The following is a 20515-nucleotide window of genomic DNA, read 5'->3' as shown; positions in this document are numbered from 1 at the left end:
AATGTGAAGAGTGGTCACCTGTAAGCCTTTACAGGCTTTTAATTTACATTCACATCTGACAGATGTGGACCAGAAAAGCGTTAACAACTCTTTAAAGTTCAAGTATTTTAAAAGTCCAGAAAGATGAAAACATTGTGCAGTCTCTTGAAAATTTGTGTCCTGCTGCCCCTTCCTACATCCTGGCTGCTCCACTGGAACAGCTGCACTGTCTGACCAGGTTAATTGTACAGGTTTCTGTCAAAGGGTGTATAAATATCTTTGTTGCCGTTGTTGCAAAAATGATAATAACATTCTTGAGTAATAAGTTAGATTCACGTGTGCTTGAATGAGCTAGTTGACATCATCATGCAGGCTGCGGGGAAAAATATAAAAGGGGCAGGGGGATGTGACTAACATGGTGAGAGCAGAAAATAAGGATCTGGCTAGGAGTATCTGGGGGTCTAGTGGTGGGGGGTTGTTTCCAGATACCCCGTACAGCTGGCGGGCACTGTGTTGGCTTCCATAAACACCTTTCAGCCAGCTGCTGTCTGTTAGTACGCTGCCACCAGGCCAGGAGCAGCCAGTTTGAGGTAGGTGGCAGAAAAAGGTTTCCAGGTATGCTGAAGACACACGCTGGCCACACAGGCACTGCTGTCCTAGAGGCCCCAGCACCATGGGGGCTCCTGGTCCCTGGAGGTCTGGGTGCTGGGCGTCTCTCCCACTGGCAGCACTGGATGACATGCAGTTTGGGAGCAGGAACAGAAGCTGAAACAAGCTGAAAACAACAAGTGATAATTGCAGAAGTCACAGGGGAGGAGAAGGGTGGTGGTGGTGGTCCCCTGTGGTCGCATGTCCGTGTGGTCAGAGGGTGCCGACAGGCACGAGGGGCTCCCACTGACCCTGGCAGGGAGCTGAGCACAGGCAGGAGATCTTGTAGGCAGCTCCTGCTTTACTCCACAACTGGTACTCCTAATAGTAAAATGGGATTTAAGACGTGAACATTTACAGCATCCTTAGACTATGATAAATATCCCAGTCACACTATTAAACTAGTACAGCCGATAAATTAAAACATTCATCTCTCAACCATTACATTTTAATTTAATAAGCTATTAAAATATTGAATAGTTTCAAGAAAAGAGCTATTATCCTGTTGACAGATAAGATACTGATAGAGGTAGTCTTCTTTCTTCCTGATCCTTTAAAAGGCTTAATTTAACATATAAATGCAAGGGCAAGTGGAATTAACGCAAAAAATCTCCCTGTTTCTGTTGTACTTTTATAGTTATAAGTTATCTTAAAATTTTCTTAAATGACGAGTAATGTTTCCTGTTACATGTAGTTATAGCCACAGTAAAAATGATCCAGCACCCCCCTGATGTGATCATTCAGCCCAATGGAGATTTTCGTAAGATTTCAGCAAATCGTTGGATGTCTGGAGAGCCTCCAAGTGGAAGCATTTCAACGTAATCCTACCATTAATTCTTTTAATATCCTACTGCTCCTTTTGCTGCGCTGCATTGTGTGCACACCTGTTGTGACTAAACCATTCAGGTGTCTGACTCGTTTCACTAGGTGTGCAGGTCCTTTTTTCTCGTCGCCTTTAATAAGGCATTTCCACAGCGTTGTGCCATGACAAATACTTGTTTGGTGCCTGTGCTGCACCCTTGAAGTGACGTCCCTACTTCTAGTGGAACGGTAAAACCCACAGCTGTGAGCAGCGGTGTGCTGGGTTAAAGCCCCAGATTATCTTTCCTCTCCTTTATTCATCTTTCTTTTGCTGTTGTACAAACAGAGCAGTCGTGCTCCTAATTGCATCACTCAGTCCCCATGGGTTGTGATGAAGTAAATCCGTCACCGTGCAGCATTTTTTATTGCACATGGTTATGGTTTTCCCATAAGTGGTATTTTTTTTTATAGAAGATTGTCCTGCCTTTTAGCATCCTCTGTGCAAACTCATTTCTTATCAAAATAAGCTCTGCCCTCGCAGAGCTGTTTGGGACAGACGTCAGGCTGGTGCTCAGGCCCACACAGGAGCACCTTCAGGTTTGTTCCTCTCCATCCCTCCTGCTGCTGCACGGCCCGTGTTGCTGCCATCAGTGTTAGTAGTGACATTGCAGCGTGGCTGTCCACGGGCACGAGTGGGAGAGGCTGGTGAGCGAGACAAGGTCAGGGAGACAGCACCACGCTTGTCTTTATCCTCGTACACACTGGTTTCATTTGGAAAATGCGGGGAGAAGGACGCAAGCTCCAGCTCGTCCTTTAATTTGGAGGATTAGCTGGTACAAGCGATCGCAGCGCTGTTAATTTGGTTCCAGCAGGATTCCCCCCGCGTTAAATCGAGCTGTCTTTTGGCTGACTGAAGTTTCTCTGAAGAGCAGTAATGGAGCAGCACTCAGAGCAGGCTTTCCATTAAGATGCCAATGATGGATATGGAGGCACCAGCTAGGCTTGCAGAAATGACTCCGTAGTGTAGTCTAAATATATGCTGGCATATCATTCTCTATTGAACTCTACCATACAGAGGTTTAGAAAGGGAGGCAAAGGATTAAAATGTTTCAATCTAGGGGTGCTTGCAACAATACTGAGCTAACTAAATGAGAAAGAGCGGGGCTAAAGAGCTGACAACGGAACGTCAGTCTAAGGAGGAGGGGGTTTATATAAAATTAAGCTCAAAAATGTCTATTTCCTGGAAGCTTTTTTTTCCACAAATCCTCTGTTGTTACGGAGACTGATGGATTCTTCTCAAAGAGAAATCCTGACTCAGCTTTCTGTCTAAAGGGGCATTTAAATGCAGCAGGGAGAGAAATGCTGCGTGCTCCCACATCACAGCTGGTGTCTGCCGGGGGAGACCAGCCGACTGTGCCCACTCAGAAATGTAATAAAGGGGACATAAAACATCTCATGTAGAAACTTGGTTGTATTCTGTTTTACTCATGATGACAAGACGTGTGTATTTCTATGTAAGGTTGAAATAGCTTACAAGTAGCCCCCTCCCCGTTCACCTGAGGCACCACGTTAACTGTGTCGGTGACTGCAGTTTGGCATGAAATGGTGAAAAATGGGAAAGCTCTCCCATGCTATTCACTGTATAGGACATGCTATAGACCCTGTGGGTACCTGTTTGCCCACAGCATTAGCCTTTTTCTCCCCTATTTTTCATGACTGGCTCTTGCCTTTCCTGTTCCCTAGCTGCTTACCAACAGCTTTTGATTTTTTTTTCTAAGCACTCTTCCTTTTTTTTTTTTTTTTCTTAATAATAAATAAGAAGATCTTGCTGCTGTTACCATTAAGTAACAAACAAATGAGGTGTGTTGCTGCCCTGCCCACACGCTCTGTGACTGTGCAGGACATCATCCCTTGCCTACACAGGTTTTGTCTTTGCCTTGCCCTCCCGAGCTGGTGCTGCTCGCTGAGCTGCCGGCTCTTTCACAGCGGGCTCCTTCCCTTTGATCTGCCTCGAAGCCCAGCCACCGAGGTGCAGGCAGGGAGGTGCAAGGGGGATGCTCCTGGAGCTGGGGAGCAAAGCTGGAAGCTGCAGGCCTGGGACCAGGGGCGTCTGCAGGGCGGGTGGTCCTCGGGGTGCAGGAGGGCAGGGGTGCAGAAGTGCCTCTGAGCTAGGTCGCCTTGCCCCTTCTCTTGCACAAAAACGAATGATTTTCATTTCCTTGTGTTTGTTTGTTTGTTAACACGGTGTTTGGTGCTGTTTGCCTTCCCGAATCCATCCCGCGCTGCAGAAACAAGTGTAGCAGCCCTGTAAGAGCAGTTGCTATGGCACTCTGGGAATCCCTACGAACAAGGAGATGGATCATTGCGAGATTTGCTGTCTGAAGCCATAAATGTGGTCAGCAGCATATTTTTACAGGCCGATTCTAGCAAGCTCGGGCAGCTTTTGCTATAGTAAAATTTAACTGAAAAATTAGAATTAAAATTTAAGTGGAAATGCAGTTGACAGTTTTCATAGTTCTGTTCTTTCTTTGAGAAGATAGGCATAGATATCCCCAATTGTTTCAACTGGAAATAAGGATTCTGATTCTCTTGTGTTTCAAGATTGCAAAATCCAAGGAATATCTCTATTTTTTGTGCTTGGATTGATAGCATACACTCACATCGAACTTTAAGGACTCTCACATGCTTCTCAGCTCCCTTTCACCTGAATATTGTTGTATTAGAGGTAGTTTGATGACTTGTCCTTTTTTTTTTCTTTTTTTCTTTTAAATTTACATATTTTTCCCTTTGCTTCCTTGAACCTTTCTCACTTGATTTTCAAAGAAAAATGCTCTGAAATCGTTCAGGGTGTTGAGATTGTCTCATGTAACCCTTTGGCATCCAGCATTATTGTGGTGTGGAGCTGTAAACAACGCTTGCACGTGGATATTCAAGGAACTGGTGATTATTGCATAGATTATTCCCACACTCAACAGAATTGCTGTAACGCTGTTTAGTAAAAATAAAAAAATAAATCCGATAGGATTCTGCAGTAATGAGCCAAACATCAGTTGGGTTTGTTTGCTAAATGCCACATATGAAAACTGGCAGCTGATGGATTTTGAAATCAAATCTCTGTTCCAGCACTAATGTTAATTACCCAATGGCATTGCAAATTAATTTGAACATCATGCAGGCAGGTCAGATCTCACCTGTTACTTGTTATAATGTTCAATTCAGGTTCTACATGGTCAGCTATTACGAGCGGAGTCACAGAATAGCAGTTGGAGCTCGCCATGGTTCAGTGGCCCTCTACGACATCCGGACTGGGAAATGTCAGGTAAATAAATCATTGTGACTTCCTCCCCATAAAGTGTGGAAGTTATTGAAAGGAAAGAGCAGCGAGCTCTGCATCAGTTGACATGCTGAGCTGCTGGAACATTATGGATAATGCTAAGGGGATCAATAGTTTAATGAAGGACTCAAAGTATATAGAGCCCTACTGTCTTCATTCACTGGAACTGAATGGGTGCCACAGATGGGTTAATAATGAAAGCCTAAAGTTAGGTGATACCCTTGCTCTGAAAGAAATGAAAAATCTGATTTGAAAAGTTAAGCTTTATAGAAGCATGCTTATCTACGACAGAAGTCCCAAAGAAAATCTACTGGTTATTTCTTCCTAAAACTCCTCTCTGTGAAATGGCACGGTGCTTCCATCTGAGGTATTTCCACTTCTCTGATATTAAATAAGATACGTGTTCTCCTACCCCGCACCTAGGAGAGGATATGCGTGAGGATAACATTGAAATGAGCGCTTTGCTTGAATTTGCGTGGAATTACAAATGTTGAAGTAACAAAGCATTTTCAGAAAAGTTGATTGGTAGGACCCTTTATTATTCCTCGTGCTATGTGATCCACTATTTTTCCTCATTGAATTTCAGTAGTCATGTAAAACTTGGATAAAATACCTGTATTTTGAATCTGCCTTATTAGTTGGTTTTGTCATTGTTGGCTGTTTTTTAGTGTTTTGGGGAGAGTTTTTGTTCAGTTGGTTTGAGGATTTTTTAAATGCAAATGTAATTGTTGGGTGCAAATATGTTTTTTTGTTTCTAAACTTGGACTAAAAGGACTAGTCCTTAGTCCTTCTAAAATGTGCATTATAGACAAGGTAGCATAGATTTCTTTCTGCTAAATCTGCAGTGTCACTTAGCACTTTGCTGGCAGAACTGTGTGCCAGCAAAGGTACACATGGCTGGTTCATTTTCTGTTCTGAAATTTTGATTATTTCCCAAAACTAGTAGCTAACAACGTTGTACGTTTTGGTATTTTTTGTTTAGACAGCTGTCTGTGGAAGCTGAGCTGGCCAAATTTATTTCATAATAGCTATATAATGCAGGCAAAGAGTATCAGTGGACTGTTCTATCTTGTTTTAGATCATTGTTTGGATCATCATTTATTAATTTAACTACAAAATTACTCCACAAGAACTGCTTTATATTGATATATCAGATGTCACTGAGCATTTTTGCTGCCTTGCAGTCCTGTCATCAGCACCTGGCCAAGATTATGCCTTGCTGCACACAGCTCTCTGCGTTCCCGTTTCCAAATATACATGTTGCATTACTTTTTCTCCCAGCTATTCACCAAGCAGCATGACAAAGCAGTTAGTTGCTGAACATCTCCTACTGGCCATTAAGAGACACCGACCACAATTCCTTTCTGTGTGCATCATTGCACCGAAAATTGAGAGTGCAAAGTCCAGATAAGTCTGCGAAGTCTTGGCATCTCAAGCTAACAGCTAATTCCTGATCCTGCTGGAGAGGAGGGGGAAAAAAAGCACAACCATCCACATCCTCACATCTCTGTGTTTTCAGAGCACCAGGAGATGGGTGACAAAGCCCATTCTTCCATTTAGCATCAGTAGCATGCTACCAGCCTTGCATTTTTAACTTTGTCTCATTCATACTTCATCTACTGAACTGGCTCCAAGGTGAACAGAGGTGTTTGATAGCATGTGGAGTAATTAGGAAAGTTCTTTCTTGGCAGTGTGAATTCCAGATAGCTCTGTAAAGTGTTTTACACAATCTGGCAGTCTACAGGAGTTTTGCAGAAGACCAGAGTTCTTTTAAACTGAATTCTGTGTAATGACCACCAGCTCTCGTGAAGGTGATTGTCTTGATGGTTGCAACACTTTTATCTGATTTAGTGTCACTTCCATGTTAGTTGGCGTTTTTTTGTGTTTGGTTCCCGGAACTAACTCCAGATTTCTGCCAGTAAATTGTCTGAATAATTCACTGCCTTAATTTGATGTGTTAGTGAATATTCGCAGTACTTGTTTTCTTACGTTCTTAGTAAGCTTCCATGTAAGGTGTGGAGGGCAGAAGATGGTATGAAAGGCAAATTTGAACAGGATTCTTTGCAGATTTTATTATTCATAAGATCAGAGAAATCTGTTGAGGGCCACATATATTATTAGGGGGCAACGCCATCTATTGGATACAGATTTCTTATTCCAAACCCAATCGTTTAAGTTATTTCTCACAGTTACAGATTTCAGGCTGCTCAGAAGACATGAGATAAATTTAGGATTGTGTAGAAGATAATGTTGCAAAAAGCTCAACAATCTTTTGTTTTTACAAAAAGTTAAGCTTTTCAAAGTGCTTATCAAAATATTTTAATTGCTTAGGTATGCTTAAATTGAGCATGACTTAGAACAGTTATGTGGGAAGTGCCCTTTGGAATCAGGGTCCTGCTGTAAGGCAGAGCAAGAAGTCAGTCAGTCCACCCTGCTGTCTATCTTAAGGTCATTTTGTTTTTCCGTTTATAATGTTTATTGAAAGACAGTAATTACCAGAAGTTACAGGATTTTTTTTAAAGGCTTAATATTTGCTATTTATTTAAAAAAAAAAAGTCTTTGAATTTTCTTTTTCTGAAGCTGTAAAAATAATTTTGTATTTAGTAAATATGTTAGTGTTTTGAAAGTTTTGAAATTACCTCATGGTAATTCACATGTAACCCATTTTTAATCAGGGATAGGAAGAGGTGGGAGCAGCTCACTTTTCCCCTGACTTGCACTCATCATTAAGGGTGTACGTTAACTGAGCTTGGAGCCGAGATAAGCACAGGGGGAGAACAAGATGCGAGCATTGCAGGTGGGACCTCCTGGGGACACGAAGGCGTGCTCCTGCTGCAGCAGGTAGGAAGGGCTGGAGCAAACGGGCCTTCTTGGCACCCAGTGCTCCGAATGAAAGTCGGTTCCAGAATACCGACGGGTTAAAATATCAAGGGTTAGAAATCTGTTCTTCTATTCCCACCCCAGTGTAGGTATGGTTACTTAAGCCTCTGTACCAACATTGACCTTTAGTTTAAATAACCATTTCCTCTCCTTGGGTTTTGCCCTCCGGTATGTGCAGGCAGCCTTTGTTCTGTAAGGGGAGAAGAGCAGAGGGCTTTAAAACTCCATCACCCAAACGTTCTCTCCATTTTCCATCATCCTTAGGCAAAATATTCATTTTTTATTTATTCCAATCTTACTGCTTAGCTTCCCCAAATCTTTCTTTCTCACCTTTGTGGAAGCACACACATGCAGAGCTTCTACAAGCCTTCCGTGTGAGTGTTTTTCAAAACAACACCCCACGTTATGTCTCACGCTTCTGGCACGTGCCTGGTATGCCTGTGTGTGAAGAGGAGCTTCCCCTTCTTTTTAGTTTCTTTACTTATTCCTAGTACGTTTTGCCACGTTTTGTTTTCAAGTCCCGTAGGTAACTCCTCTCAGCTCAGGGCGTAGATCTCGGGTGGCCCTAACAGCCGGGGCTCAGGAACCTGCGGGTGGAAGAAGTGAATCTTTGAGCTCCCCGTAGCACCGAAGCCGACCTAAAACACCGCTCATTGCCTTCTGCAGCAGTTCCAGCAGGCACCAGCAGCCGTGAGTGCTGCAGAGCGCTCAGCAGTCACAGCTCGCTGTCGATGAGAGGATTTCAGTTGCAGCCCCAAGCCTGGCTCACGCCGGGAGGCCTGCAGGCGGTCTGCTTCCTCCTCAGCAGCTGAGGGCATGCGGCTGATGCCTGGCCTCACCAAACCCACTGCTGGGTTGTCGTTGCCAGCAACATTGTCAGCATTTCCCCCATCTCCATGCCATCGTGTCGTAGTGCTCCATGCCCGGTGCTCTCACAGGGCCTGGTCCTGGGGTGCTGCCTCAGCCCCTCATCCCCGGCAGCGTCGGGAAAGCTCTGGGAGAGCAGCAGCAGGACCAGGCAACACTGCTGACACCTACACAGCAGTGAATCCGGTACATCACAGCATATAAACGCACACTAACTCCAGCACAGCGCTGAGATCCGCTCCCCACACGTCTCCTGATCTCGCCGGGGGATCTCTCGCGGCCGCGGAGCTGCAGGGGCTGAGGCGGGCGCCGTGCCGGGAAGCCCCTCGGCCAGCGGGGCCGCGGCGCGCGTCTGCTCGCCCCCGCCTGCTGCTGATGTCCGCGCTGAATAATTCATGAAAATATAATCCGATAACTTACTGCTGCGCATACTGAAATAGTTACGGTGATGAAAATAAGGCTGAAGAGGTTGTTTCTTCGTTTCAGCCAGCCACGCTAAAAATAATAATCGTCGTTGCTTTTAAATCCGGTTGATGGCAAGATCCGAGTAGTGTGGCTTTTTTGTATCACTGTCACAGAATTAACACAGTTTACGCTTTGTAGAAAATTTCATAGTAATTATCATCAGCAGAACAAACTGCTATCCCAAATATGTGCCCTGCTAAATTTTATTTTTTACACTATAGGTGAAATAGGGCAGGAATTTTATCATCTCCTTGAAGAAAAAAGGCAAGCTTTTTAGCTGTAATAATGGAAAACAGAAGCATTTCATGTTTTGTTTTGTTGTTGTTGTTTTTTTTCCTTCCAGCATGTTTTTATTTTGTTTTCAAGAAAGATGGTTGTACATACCGACTGAGAAATTACATCTAATGATTAATAGAATGATGGATGTCAAGAATCACCTTTTTGAACAAATAATAAATCAACATTTATATATGATACTTTTTTTTTCCCGAGAAATTTACAATATTAGTATCACTTATTTAACAAAGTGTCAATTATTAATACTACCAGTAAAATGTTGCCTCAAAGCCAGTTATCTGCATTTCAGTATTTTGCGTTTGGTTTCCATCATTGTTATTGCAGATACGGATGCCTCTATTAACGTGTGATTTCTGCTTAATAATTTAAAAGATACATTATTAATTATCATACTTCAATTTTTTAAACTGTTCTACATTAAACTCTCATGTTCCAGTATCTATCTTATTCATTTCAGGAGGCTTGGATTTTAGTTTATTGCTAAGGCGTTGAATTGAAATGAAAATTGCAGGCACGTTTTGTTGTATCGTGAGCTTTCCAAATACGTATTTTTCGGTATCTATTTTTTTCTATAATTTAATATAGAGATTGGTCTCTCTCTCTCCCTCTCTCATTAAATTATTTATTAAACATTTTCTGAGCATTACTGTATATTCCCAACGCCTGACGTTAGGGCAACACGAAGTTTGCATTAATTTGGTTTTTAGGGTGCCTCGCTGCCCTAGCAGCAGCTCGTTGTGGGGAGCGGGGCCGGGCAGTGTCCTTCCCATGGCTGTATTGATTTGCCCTTCAGCTGTTTGCAGTGCATAGAGAACCCAGGGCCTTGTTGTTGATTATCTACACAATGTCTCGGTGAACATTATTGACCCATTGCCGCTTACTGCCTATGGCTCTTGATTTTTCACACCGTCTCCATGACACTCATAATAAAACATACTATCTTATTGCTACCCAACTCTGGAAGCCAACTGCTCTACCCTTAGAACAACAGCTGCCGCTCTAGAGAGCGTTTTATTTTATGTGGGGCGAAGAGTTGTGGCGATTTTAGGATTGTCTTTGTGCTCTGCTTCGAGGGGGACCCGTGTGTGGTGGCTGAGCTCCATCCTGCCAGGCGGCCGTTTACGCACAGAAAAAGCAGCTCGTTTGTTCCTGCATCTGGCATTGCACATCTCAGAGACAGGTTACGTGAGGCTGTATCAAAACTGCTCTTAATATGTTTGAATAATCAAAAAAAAAATGCCGGGAGGGTTTAAAAATATATATTATTATGAAAAGTGAGATGATACAAAACGTCAGGATTGCTTTTGAAATTTAAAATGCTGACATTAAATTCCAAACTAATTATGACAAATAGAAATATCAATCAGTTCAGCGTTTTAGCTAGTAAGTTACCAGATTTTTCCAAATTCATTAAATTACATTTTACTCTAAAATGGCTGTATCTTGGAGGAGATTATGGGGGTAAACACTTTGTAGCAGTGTCATCTGTTACAATAATATTATTTTACTTCAGATTATTGCTAATTGCCATTATGAGGGGATGTCTTTAATTTTGCATAAATAAAACTACTGAACAATAAAGTATTAAAATGCTTTAAGTTTAAATTATTTAAAACAGCTAAACTTTGGCACATTTTCAGAAAGAAATGTAGTCAGTTTTTACTGTTGAATCCATTCAGCGTTTTCCCTAGCTGGAGAATTAGTAGGTTTGTGATGAGAATATTTTTAAATCCTTCAAAAATGCTTTTTTCTGAGATAGATGATAGGATGTAAAGGATCTGGAGCAGGACCGAAGTTTTTCTGTCTTGCAGTGTGATGAGCTGCCTTCTGGGGGATGCAGAGCACCCTCGGCACCTAGGGGAGACCCAGCTTCCTTGTAAGAGCAGGTATTTTATTTTTTTTTAATAGTGCCTAGTACCACATCCATCAGCGTGGCATCAGCGGTCTCCAGAGCTGCATTTAGTATTTCAGCGTGTATTCATCACCAGCGATGTCTCTCTCAGGAAAGCGAGGTTGGAAGTGGAGGGAGCTGAGTGACGGATGGCTTCTGGGGTGGGAAGGGGGCGAAGCCTGGAGGGGTCCCTGCCACCACCAGGCCTGGCCTCCTGCACGAGGCAAGACTTCTCAGAAGTCTCTCCCCGTGAGGGTTTTGACTTCTGTAATCAAATGTGAATTTCAGTAAGCTAGCTGGATACTACCTCTTTTGTATAAAACTGCGTTGTTGACAGTGATTATACTATATAAATATTTCAGTAGTATCAATTTCGTATGAAACATTCCTCTCCTTGGGGAGGTTTACATCAAGCAGGTAAGCTTTGTAGTTAATATTACAGCTAATAACACGAGCTTTGCCCTGCTCTGCAACATCCATGTTGTTCTATCACTTGGTAGCAGCCTACTACTTGTAGTAGCTTGCTAACAGCCTTCCTACTGGGGCCAAGTGCAGGATGAGCTACGATGCAGTGCAGGCAGACGGGCCAGGTGCCTCTGGTGCAAGCGAAGAGGACAAAAAACCTTCCCACTGCTGAGGAGCTCTAAACCTCCCTGAGCAGAGCATGAAGACACACAGTCACAGGGTGGTTTGGGTTGAGGTGCTGGATGTGTCCCATGGGACATGCAACGGTGGCCTTGAGATGTATGACCAATTTTTCAGAAGTAATGCTGAACGATATTGCCAGTTCTCACAAAATTTGTTGAAGTTTTCTGAAGGCTTTCAAAGTATTTACTTATGCAGCTGTCTAATCAAAATGCCAGACAGCTTTTGCACAACTTGCTCAGTCTGACCATTAGCAAGCTTCCACAGTTTTCCTAAATGCATTCAGCAGCCAAAAGAGCTGATCAAGGGCTTTTGTTTGCTTTTTGTAGTTGTTTGTGTGTGTGTGTTAAGGTAGTGACTCGAAACACACCAGCAATTTTGTGCTTACAAGGGGTTTGTCTGGTGCAGCTTCTATTTCCATACCCTATCTAAACACTGTTCTGGCCGAGAAAATTTGAAATTGTCATTCTTGAAATTCACATTCTGCTTGCTCATGCGAATTTTGACAAATTTCCTCAAATTTCCATTTCTAGAGAACCCATAGCTATTTAGCTATTTCCCATAGCTAAAAGGGGAAATATATGGCTGAAATCAACTCTACGTTTTTCACAGGGAGGTTATATTCAGGTTGGAGATTACTCAAGCTGTTCTGAAAACTGAAAATCCCAAACAAAAACTGTTTACAGCCTTATTCTTGGCCTTAATTCTGTTTTGGAAAAAAAATCATAAAAAAGGGATGAATAAAAATAACAATTCTAAAAGAAAGGCTGCTAAGTAATTAGGCTAATGTAGGTATATTGTGTTTTTTGTTTTTGTTTTTGTTTTTTTTCCTTTAATTGTATAATCTCATCCCAGATTTATTCTGGATAATAGGGAGCTACCTACATTTAAATAGGCAAATATTTGCTGGAAATGATTCTGTTGTTTCTGCGGTTCTGTTCATTGTTATGCAGAGATTGTCCTTTTTAGGCTGACCTTTTATTTGTACAGCTTTAAGCCCGAGCGTGGTTCTTGGTTGTTGGAGCACAAGGGTGTGTTTATAACAATCCATGAAACACGGTCGCTGTAGCTCTTTGTCTGCTGACTTGCTCAGTAACAAAAAGATGGTGTGAAGTTGCTATCCACGGAAAGCAGGCTGTTTCAGGGGTTGTTTTTTTGAACAGTCAAAGCTTTTTAAGTGTATGCAGAGCTTCCTTTAACTGAGTCATAGTTATCAGGTATTGCAAAGGTTAAGCTTTATCAGCTGCACAAAAAAAAAAAGGTTGAGGTTTCATCAAAAACTTCCATCCTCACAACCTGTCGACCACAATTTGATGATGATTATTGATTATTTCACAGCCTTTCACTCACTCTGGCACTGCGGCCAGCCTTGATATACAGATAGGGCTTCAGTCCAGCTAAAATAAGACTCCATCTTGATAATGGACTGAGATGAGATACTGTTATTTGATAAAGATAATTGATGTTTCACAGTGAATTGGAAAACAGTTCTGAGTGCGCCAGATCTGTGGCTGCTCCATCTGCAAATGTGGCCATTGTTTACAAAACATAGCAAAAGCCATACAGGCAGGGCACTCGGTGACAGCGGGACTGCACAAAACGCAGCATTTTAGGGTGGGTGGCAGTTTCCAGCCAAAAATAAAACACTTCAACCAAGAAGCCAGATTTGTAATTCTGCAGTCAGGATGAAGGTTTTTGGACATGTATGTAGCCTACTTCTGATGAGACAGCCTGGAAATCTTGTTCCTTCTGCTTGGGATGTGCTTGGTAATTTATTTCAGGTGAATTAATATCATAAAGTGTTTTTTTTTTAATATATATACGTGACATTTGAATTAGGCAAAATGCTACATGAAGAAGATGACATTTGTCAAGGGAGAATAAGGCATAGTATACGTCTAGATTTCTTCATTCTCCTCGAGTTTTAGCTCCCTAATTTAGGACATAATGCATGCTTATGGCCTTCCAGAGATGCCTTTGTTGACTGCACATTCTCAGCCTCTGGTTTTGAATTGATTAAGGTATCACTCGTTGCAAGTTCTGTTCACCAAGTTCTTTTAGTCCTATTATAACCTTTGTAACCTCTAATTAAGCAATAGGAGATGGCAGGGAGTGGGGTTATCATGAGATAATGACACCCCAAGTGTGTTATGTGGCACAAGGTTCATCTGTGTGCTGCTAATCCTCTGGGGGAGTGATTATCTAATGATAAACGTACCACATTGCAGCTCATTGATACCGCGCCACTGTGCTCATGCCACTGTCGTCCTGACTGAATTACACTTCCCATTCCAAACGTCATTTTTTTCCATTGATTTTACAAACTGACAATTTTGAGGGTTTCTGAAGTGACTTACATACTGTGCAAAGTCATGACCCTGGAGTCATACTTTTTTTTTTTTTTTTTAATATATTTATGAAGAATATGAGAAAAAAGCATGCTATTTTTTGGTAGACTAAGAGCAGTCTCAGCAGGTTGGGTGCAATTAAAACCAAAGTTATCACCAGTATGCAACTGCGGTTCAACTTTTTCTTTCTTTAGAAGTGCATTACTATAGAAAAGAATGATGCTGTGTTCCTTTTTTCCCCCAAACTGAACACTAAATCAGTGGTAACAGACTGCAGAGATACATTTCAAGTAACTAGATTTTAGAATACGTGATTGTTATTGACTTTGGAATGATGGGAAAATATGAATGTCTGAAAGTTGCTTAATAATATTTTGCTCCTTGGAGTCTCTATCGCTATTTCAGAGCCAAAGCAGACTTAGAGTCACTGTTCATTAATTACAACCCTGATAACTCATATAAGTATTAACTCACCTGCATTCTTACTTTGGAGGCTGTTTTTTTTTTTCCTCCTTATGCGGGTAAGCAGCAGGCATTTCATCGAGTTTGTGTAAGGTACCTGCCTCAGAAGGATTCGTGCTGTCACTCATGAGACTTCTGAGAACATCTCTGCCCTTGACTGTAGGTGGCATCCAGAAACTTGGGGTCGATCTAATTATCTCTGTTTAAAGTTGCCAGGAAAATTCTTGCTGGGTCACAGAGACCAGTCCAAAATCGCCCAGTTAATTCATACCAACAAGCTATTTGGTGGTATTTCATTTCATTTAAAAACCTAAGTCTTAGAGTGTTGGGTGGAGAGGACAGGCTGTGACAGTGAGTACTTTTCGTTGTGCACTCTTCTTTCTGGCGTTGGGAAGCACGGGAATGGAGAGGGAGCACATTTCCAGCTGGTCTATTGCTGTGGTGATGGCTGTGTATTTTGATGTGTGATTTCTGAAAACTTTGCTACCATAAAGAAACCTTCTGTTTCGGTGACACCTTCGTTCCCGGTCCGGACACCGGCTGGTGCTTGTGGCCAGCTCTGTGTTAGCTGCGAACAGAGAGTGGTTTGGGAAAAGGCATGCAGGGAAAAGCACACAGTACGGGCAAGAAAACTGTAAACTGGTCTATTTCCATCGATTAAATCTTGCTTTCCCTTATAAATATTTACAATTGTATTTATAGAGATACTTGTAATTAATCATCACAGGCTGGTGTTGAAGTGAGCCCTGCTTCGTGCAACCCAGCTGCAGACCTGCAGCAGAACCATAAAGGGCTGGCCACAAAAACAAGCTGTTTGTGTCGCTGGATGATCTCATTCTGTAGGTTTCCCTTCCCTGTCCAGCCAGGCAGCCCTCTGCAAGCACTCCAGCTGTGCCCCCGTGGGGCTGAGCCCTGGGCAGGGGTCCCTGCAGCATCACATCGCAGCCCTGGCGGCTCCGCGGGGGATGCAGATGGGAGCTTGTGTGCGTGAGAGCCGTGTCTCTTACAGCGGGAGGTTAAAGGGAAGCCTGACTTCTGCTTGGGTTTATTTCAAAGCAAAATGTTTCTAAACATCAGCTCGAATCGATGCTGTTTGGTCTGGGTGCTCCGTTTGGCTCACTGCAGAATTAAAGCCGTGGCTTCGACAGGCAGAGCAGTAATTGGATTGTGCATAATATTGTTTTATTTCGGTACCTAGATGCCTTTGCAATTTTTTAATTCTTATACGAGGCAGAAAATTGTTTAATATTATATTTGGAATGAATAGTTGCTGATGCCTAATGGCTTGCTTTAGTTAAGTTTGCTGGGTAAATAAAAGGCAGCGCTCTGGATTGCAGTGTTTTATAGGCAGGAAGGGAGGGAGAGCCATCCTGCAGCCTGAACGTGTGCGTGCATTCGCTGACACTGTCACGCTGACGAGTTCAGATGAGCCCGGAAAACTTGTTAGTAGGAACACGCATTCTCAAATTGCAGATAAAAGATAATTACCGAGCATAGCCTTTTAATTTTGCAGGCCAAAACCCTTTTCTCAGTGGAAGCAGGAAGGGGAGGGAGTGGAAGCCGTCAGGCCGTGCAGCAGATCGCATTGTGCTGGAATAGGCACGTCGCACGTGTGCACCTAGTGCCGTGTACCTGGGCTCTGAAAACACACCCGTGTGGCCTGGCACGGCCACGAGCAGCCACGGCAGTGTGCGAGGGGGACTGGGAGTGCTCGACGCTTGGCTTAGTTTATAATCGGACTCACAAAAGCCGTGGCGAGGTTCACAAGGGAAAATCCATAGTAATGTAATACCAGGTAGTAATAAGTGCACTGCTGGCAAGTGGGGCAGAGATTTAAGGGGACATGCTTCAACTACAGCGGGACTTAAACGTACTTAACATTTTCACGTCCTCGTTGGTACAGCTGGCTTGTTCGAATGCAAGCCCTGCTCTTTTGTTCCTCTTACATTTTATTTCCAGCGTCAGGGAGCATTGCAGGGGAAGGAAACCGTCATGCTATCCTCTGTGTTACAGACACGTTTTCCCCACAGGCTGCAGCAGTTTTACCCTGAGCTGATCTTTCTAAACCTGCCTAATAGAGTTGAGGGATTTTACTCATTTTCATTATGACAGGAGATGGTCTTAGCCTATTAACAGCAAATCCAGCTACCTGAGGGATGCAATAACAAAATAAACATATTTTTTTTCAAGTTTCTCAAATGGCTTTTAAAAACAGTGTTAAATTATGCTGGTGGTAATTTAGGGGTGTGTTTTATGAGAATAGACTGTGCTGATACTCTCCTCTATGGGAAGCTGGTGAGGGTTTATCCAAGGCATGAATTTACAGCACAGTAACTCCACTGCATTAACTCTCCGCGTGGACATTGTTGATCTGCACCAAGTTGCCTCTGTGCATCACAGATAAATCTGCTTTGCACATATAAATATATTCATTAAGCTACAAGTAAAAAATGCAAACGGAGAGGCCTCACATTACAGCCTGCTAAGTGCACCATAAATTCATGCCGTAACTCCACTCTAACTTTGTAGCTTTGTAGCCAGGCAAAGTAATGAGGCCTCAGGAATCACAGAATTTGCTTTTTAGGTCACGGCGATCAGCAATACTAATTTTTCAAGAGTCATTTTTGTGTCTTTCTGTACTCTTTTCTAGTTGGGTTGGAGAGTGATTTAAAGGAGCTTGCATATTCTGCCTTTGGAGACATCTGGAGTTTACAAATACAGCAACATCCTGTTGGGAGAGGAAAGGCAGGGATGGACGTTAAGAGAGGACTGTAAATCCAAGAGCAGAAATCAGGAGAGCTTTCGAATAATCAAAGTTAGTAAAAATTAAATAAGAAATTGATTCAACACTAGCTTTTTGCTTAACTCTTATGCCTCAGCTGTTGGGTTCCAAAGTGGGGAGTCGACAATGTAATCAATTCCACTAAGGATTTTTTTTCCCTTTTTGAAGTGATACAATTCAGTCTACAAAAGTCAAATAGACTGGAAAAAGATATTAAATTTACCAACCATCCTCTGAGGCCACAAACCCCACGTTGAGTTTAGAGATTTGTTAAAACACTGAGTTAGTTGCATCTCTAGAAGCAGCAGCAGAAGGAAAGTATGCATAAAAATTTTACACCGAAATCTGTAAAGAAAATAAAGTTTATAAATTTATGTCTAATTTAGCTGTTCCATCCTACTCAGACATTAAAAGTCTAAAGGCTGAAGTCAGCCACAGCTCGGTCCCATCAGCAGCATCTTTTGTAAACAACACACGTGGTTGGAAGGTCTCATCCTAGCCTAGGATGTAAGCAAATTTTAATCTGTCTACCCTGGCCTAATATGTTTTTGTTTTGTTTTTTTTTCTGCCTTTTGATTTTGCCTGACCACAACATTCATGCTTGAAAACAAGCATAGCCCTTGTACTGCACTCAAAAGATAAAATAGGAAAATTGCAATTTGAGCATATTAGTACGTGTGTTTTAACAAAGTCTGCAGCCAGGACTTTGCAGCTAGTAGCAAGAGGGCAAAAAATGCTCAAAATGCATTAAATGGTCATGGTCAAACTGAGGTTTCCCCGTTTAGGGTTGCCTGTGACCAGCAAGCACATATTTGAACATGACTCACAGTAGATATACGGAACTGTTTAATATCATGTTGCAAACGCATTTTTTAACTGACCTCTTCCTCCAATCTAGACGTGACCTTCCAAATTTCCACTTGTTTTGAGAATCTTGATTTTGACGCTTTTGACTCTGGAAGAAAATGAGAATGGTAAAGATGGAACGAAAGCAGCTTCCCAGAGCTCTGCGATAGGTTGCAATTTGCCCAGGAACTGATAAAGATCTGGAAACACAGTCAGAAAATTAGAGTGAGGAGCAGCAAGAATCAGAAGGCTGCTTTCAAAAATCCTGGTGCGAGTTCCTTTTTTCCTCAGACTCTGCATGGCAGAAGGCACTTCTGGAAGGATAATTAAGTCCCCAGACCCTAGCGTTTTGGCAGGATATGCTGATCTTGTTAGCTTTTCCTACTCCATTTGAGTTGCTGAACACTTTAAACAAAAGTCTCAGGTCACTTGGGAACTATGGATTTGTGTGCTCTGCGAGTACATTGAAGGCTGTGAAGTCAAAGGTTAAAAATATTGCAGCGCTCCAAATATGAATGTGATATCTAAGCAGTTCTCTGTAAAACTTCGGTGAGTGGAGCTGGAAGGGAAGAGGCACGCCCTAACCGAGCTGTTTAAGGACAAGCACTGCGTGCCGAGCCCCAAGTCCCATCGTTAGCAGGGCTCCAGAAGATATTTCAGCCCAGCGCTGCCTTAGCAAGGAGCACTGTGACTAGAACGAGTGGGGGATTTATGGGAACATCGTGCCTGCTCGAAAACCTAGTGACAGCTGCTCGAATAGGAAATGTGCAAAATCTGGCTCGCTGACACCACGTCTGGCGTGTCACCTACGGAGCGCTAAGGGCTGGAGATGCTGCGTGCCCCAGCCGCTGCCCCTCCAGTTACAAACCCATTTATACAGCTATTCGCTTCAGGGCTGTGAGTTGCATTTTGCACGTTGGTTAGGTGAAGTCCATGTAATAAATGGCAAATCTATTCCATGTTGTGACTTTCTGGAAAGCGTTCAGTATTTTTTCTCCATGAGAAGTGCTCTCTGGCACTGGGACGTCAGCCCAAACTTCCTCACATCTATTGAGCCTCAGCCTTGAGGGACTTGAGGTTCGAGATCTAAAACTTTACAGGGCTTCACAGCAGCGAGCATGTGCAAGTCAAGAGGCCTGGTATTTAGCCAATATAATCTCTTTTCTAGGTTCCTATCTATATTTTGTATTTTTTTCCACAGACTGCTTGTAATTGATAATATACCTCTTTGAAGTAAGGATTTAAAATAATGTTTCATCTCACAAAATATTATTAACCTGGAGAAAATATTAAGCACTTTCTTCTCCCGTTTTCATTGGTATTCTGAGCATAATCAGAATTCTTATGTAAATTATTTTCCTGGAAGTTACAGCATAAAGTTCAGCCGATGAGCTGTTGAAAGCTCTTTTACAAGAATAATTGCCATGGAGATAAAAATTTCAATAACAATGCTGAGTGATCTGACACATCCTCATGCAAATGCTCTGAGATGCTACTGCATTGCCACCAACCTCTTGTGAAACCACCATGGCATTGGTTTCACAGTGTGCCCTGTGGGTTTTGATGGTGCCACATGAAACTCTGGAATTGAGAAGCACATTCCTGAAGTGAGAGCAGAAACCTGGTGTTTGCAGTTATCTGGGTGTTTGGGGAGGGGGCTGGATGGATCTGGGGGAGCCCCGTGCGTGTGCTGATCACAGTCACAGTTTCAGGGGATGCAAGGCTCGCTCTGGGCTCTTCTACAGAGCCGGTGAAATGGTCAGGCTGCACATTTTGGAACCGTTTCTCAACCATCCTGTAACACTTGGATGGGTGCAGCTGTCATCTAATTTTTTCTGGATTAAGTTCGGTCAAGAAAGAAGCTGCCTCATTTTCTGGTTGTCATTTGCCCAGGAAGTAAAAGCAAATTGTAATGAGGGAATCACAGCAGGAGAACCTCCTAACAAATGAGAAGCATATATTGACTGACAGCCGGCATGCCATTTCGGTGATAAATGTATTTTTATACACTGCTGTTCAAGGTCACTTTCTGCTCTCGTTGCATGCTGCCTGTCAGATCATGCCAGTCACATTTTCATACTGAGTAATAGTAATGGTTGATGCAAAATTCTATTAGTGTAAGATTAAAAATTAAGTTATATACGTTATTAAGTTAAACATTTTAATATATGTGCTTTGCCTTTATCTGGATGCTATTGAGAAGCCACTTGAAGGACAGGAAGAAAAATTAATTTGAAGATTTAAATATACTTTTTCTCAGTATAGTCCTG

At 42.5% G+C, this 20515-nt stretch overlaps 1 protein-coding gene across 3 annotated transcripts in view; it reads left to right on the top strand.

Annotated features, from left to right (window-relative positions):
* Positions 1-20515, top strand: part of WDR7 (WD repeat domain 7) — a 97539-nt gene that overhangs the window by 70531 nt on the left and 6493 nt on the right. For all 3 annotated transcript variants that reach the window (XM_084304407.1, XM_084304408.1, XM_084304406.1), the window contains one exon: positions 4648-4747. In XM_084304407.1, coding sequence (XP_084160533.1) covers positions 4648-4747 — 100 coding nt within the window. The remainder of the gene's footprint in view (positions 1-4647; positions 4748-20515) is intronic.

This window comes from Netta rufina (assembly GCF_964035555.1).
Source record: "Netta rufina genome assembly, chromosome: W".
Classification (NCBI taxonomy): domain Eukaryota; kingdom Metazoa; phylum Chordata; class Aves; order Anseriformes; family Anatidae; genus Netta; species Netta rufina.
The sequence above is the reverse complement of the archived record's forward strand: the minus strand, read 5'-3'. Positions and strand labels throughout refer to the sequence as shown.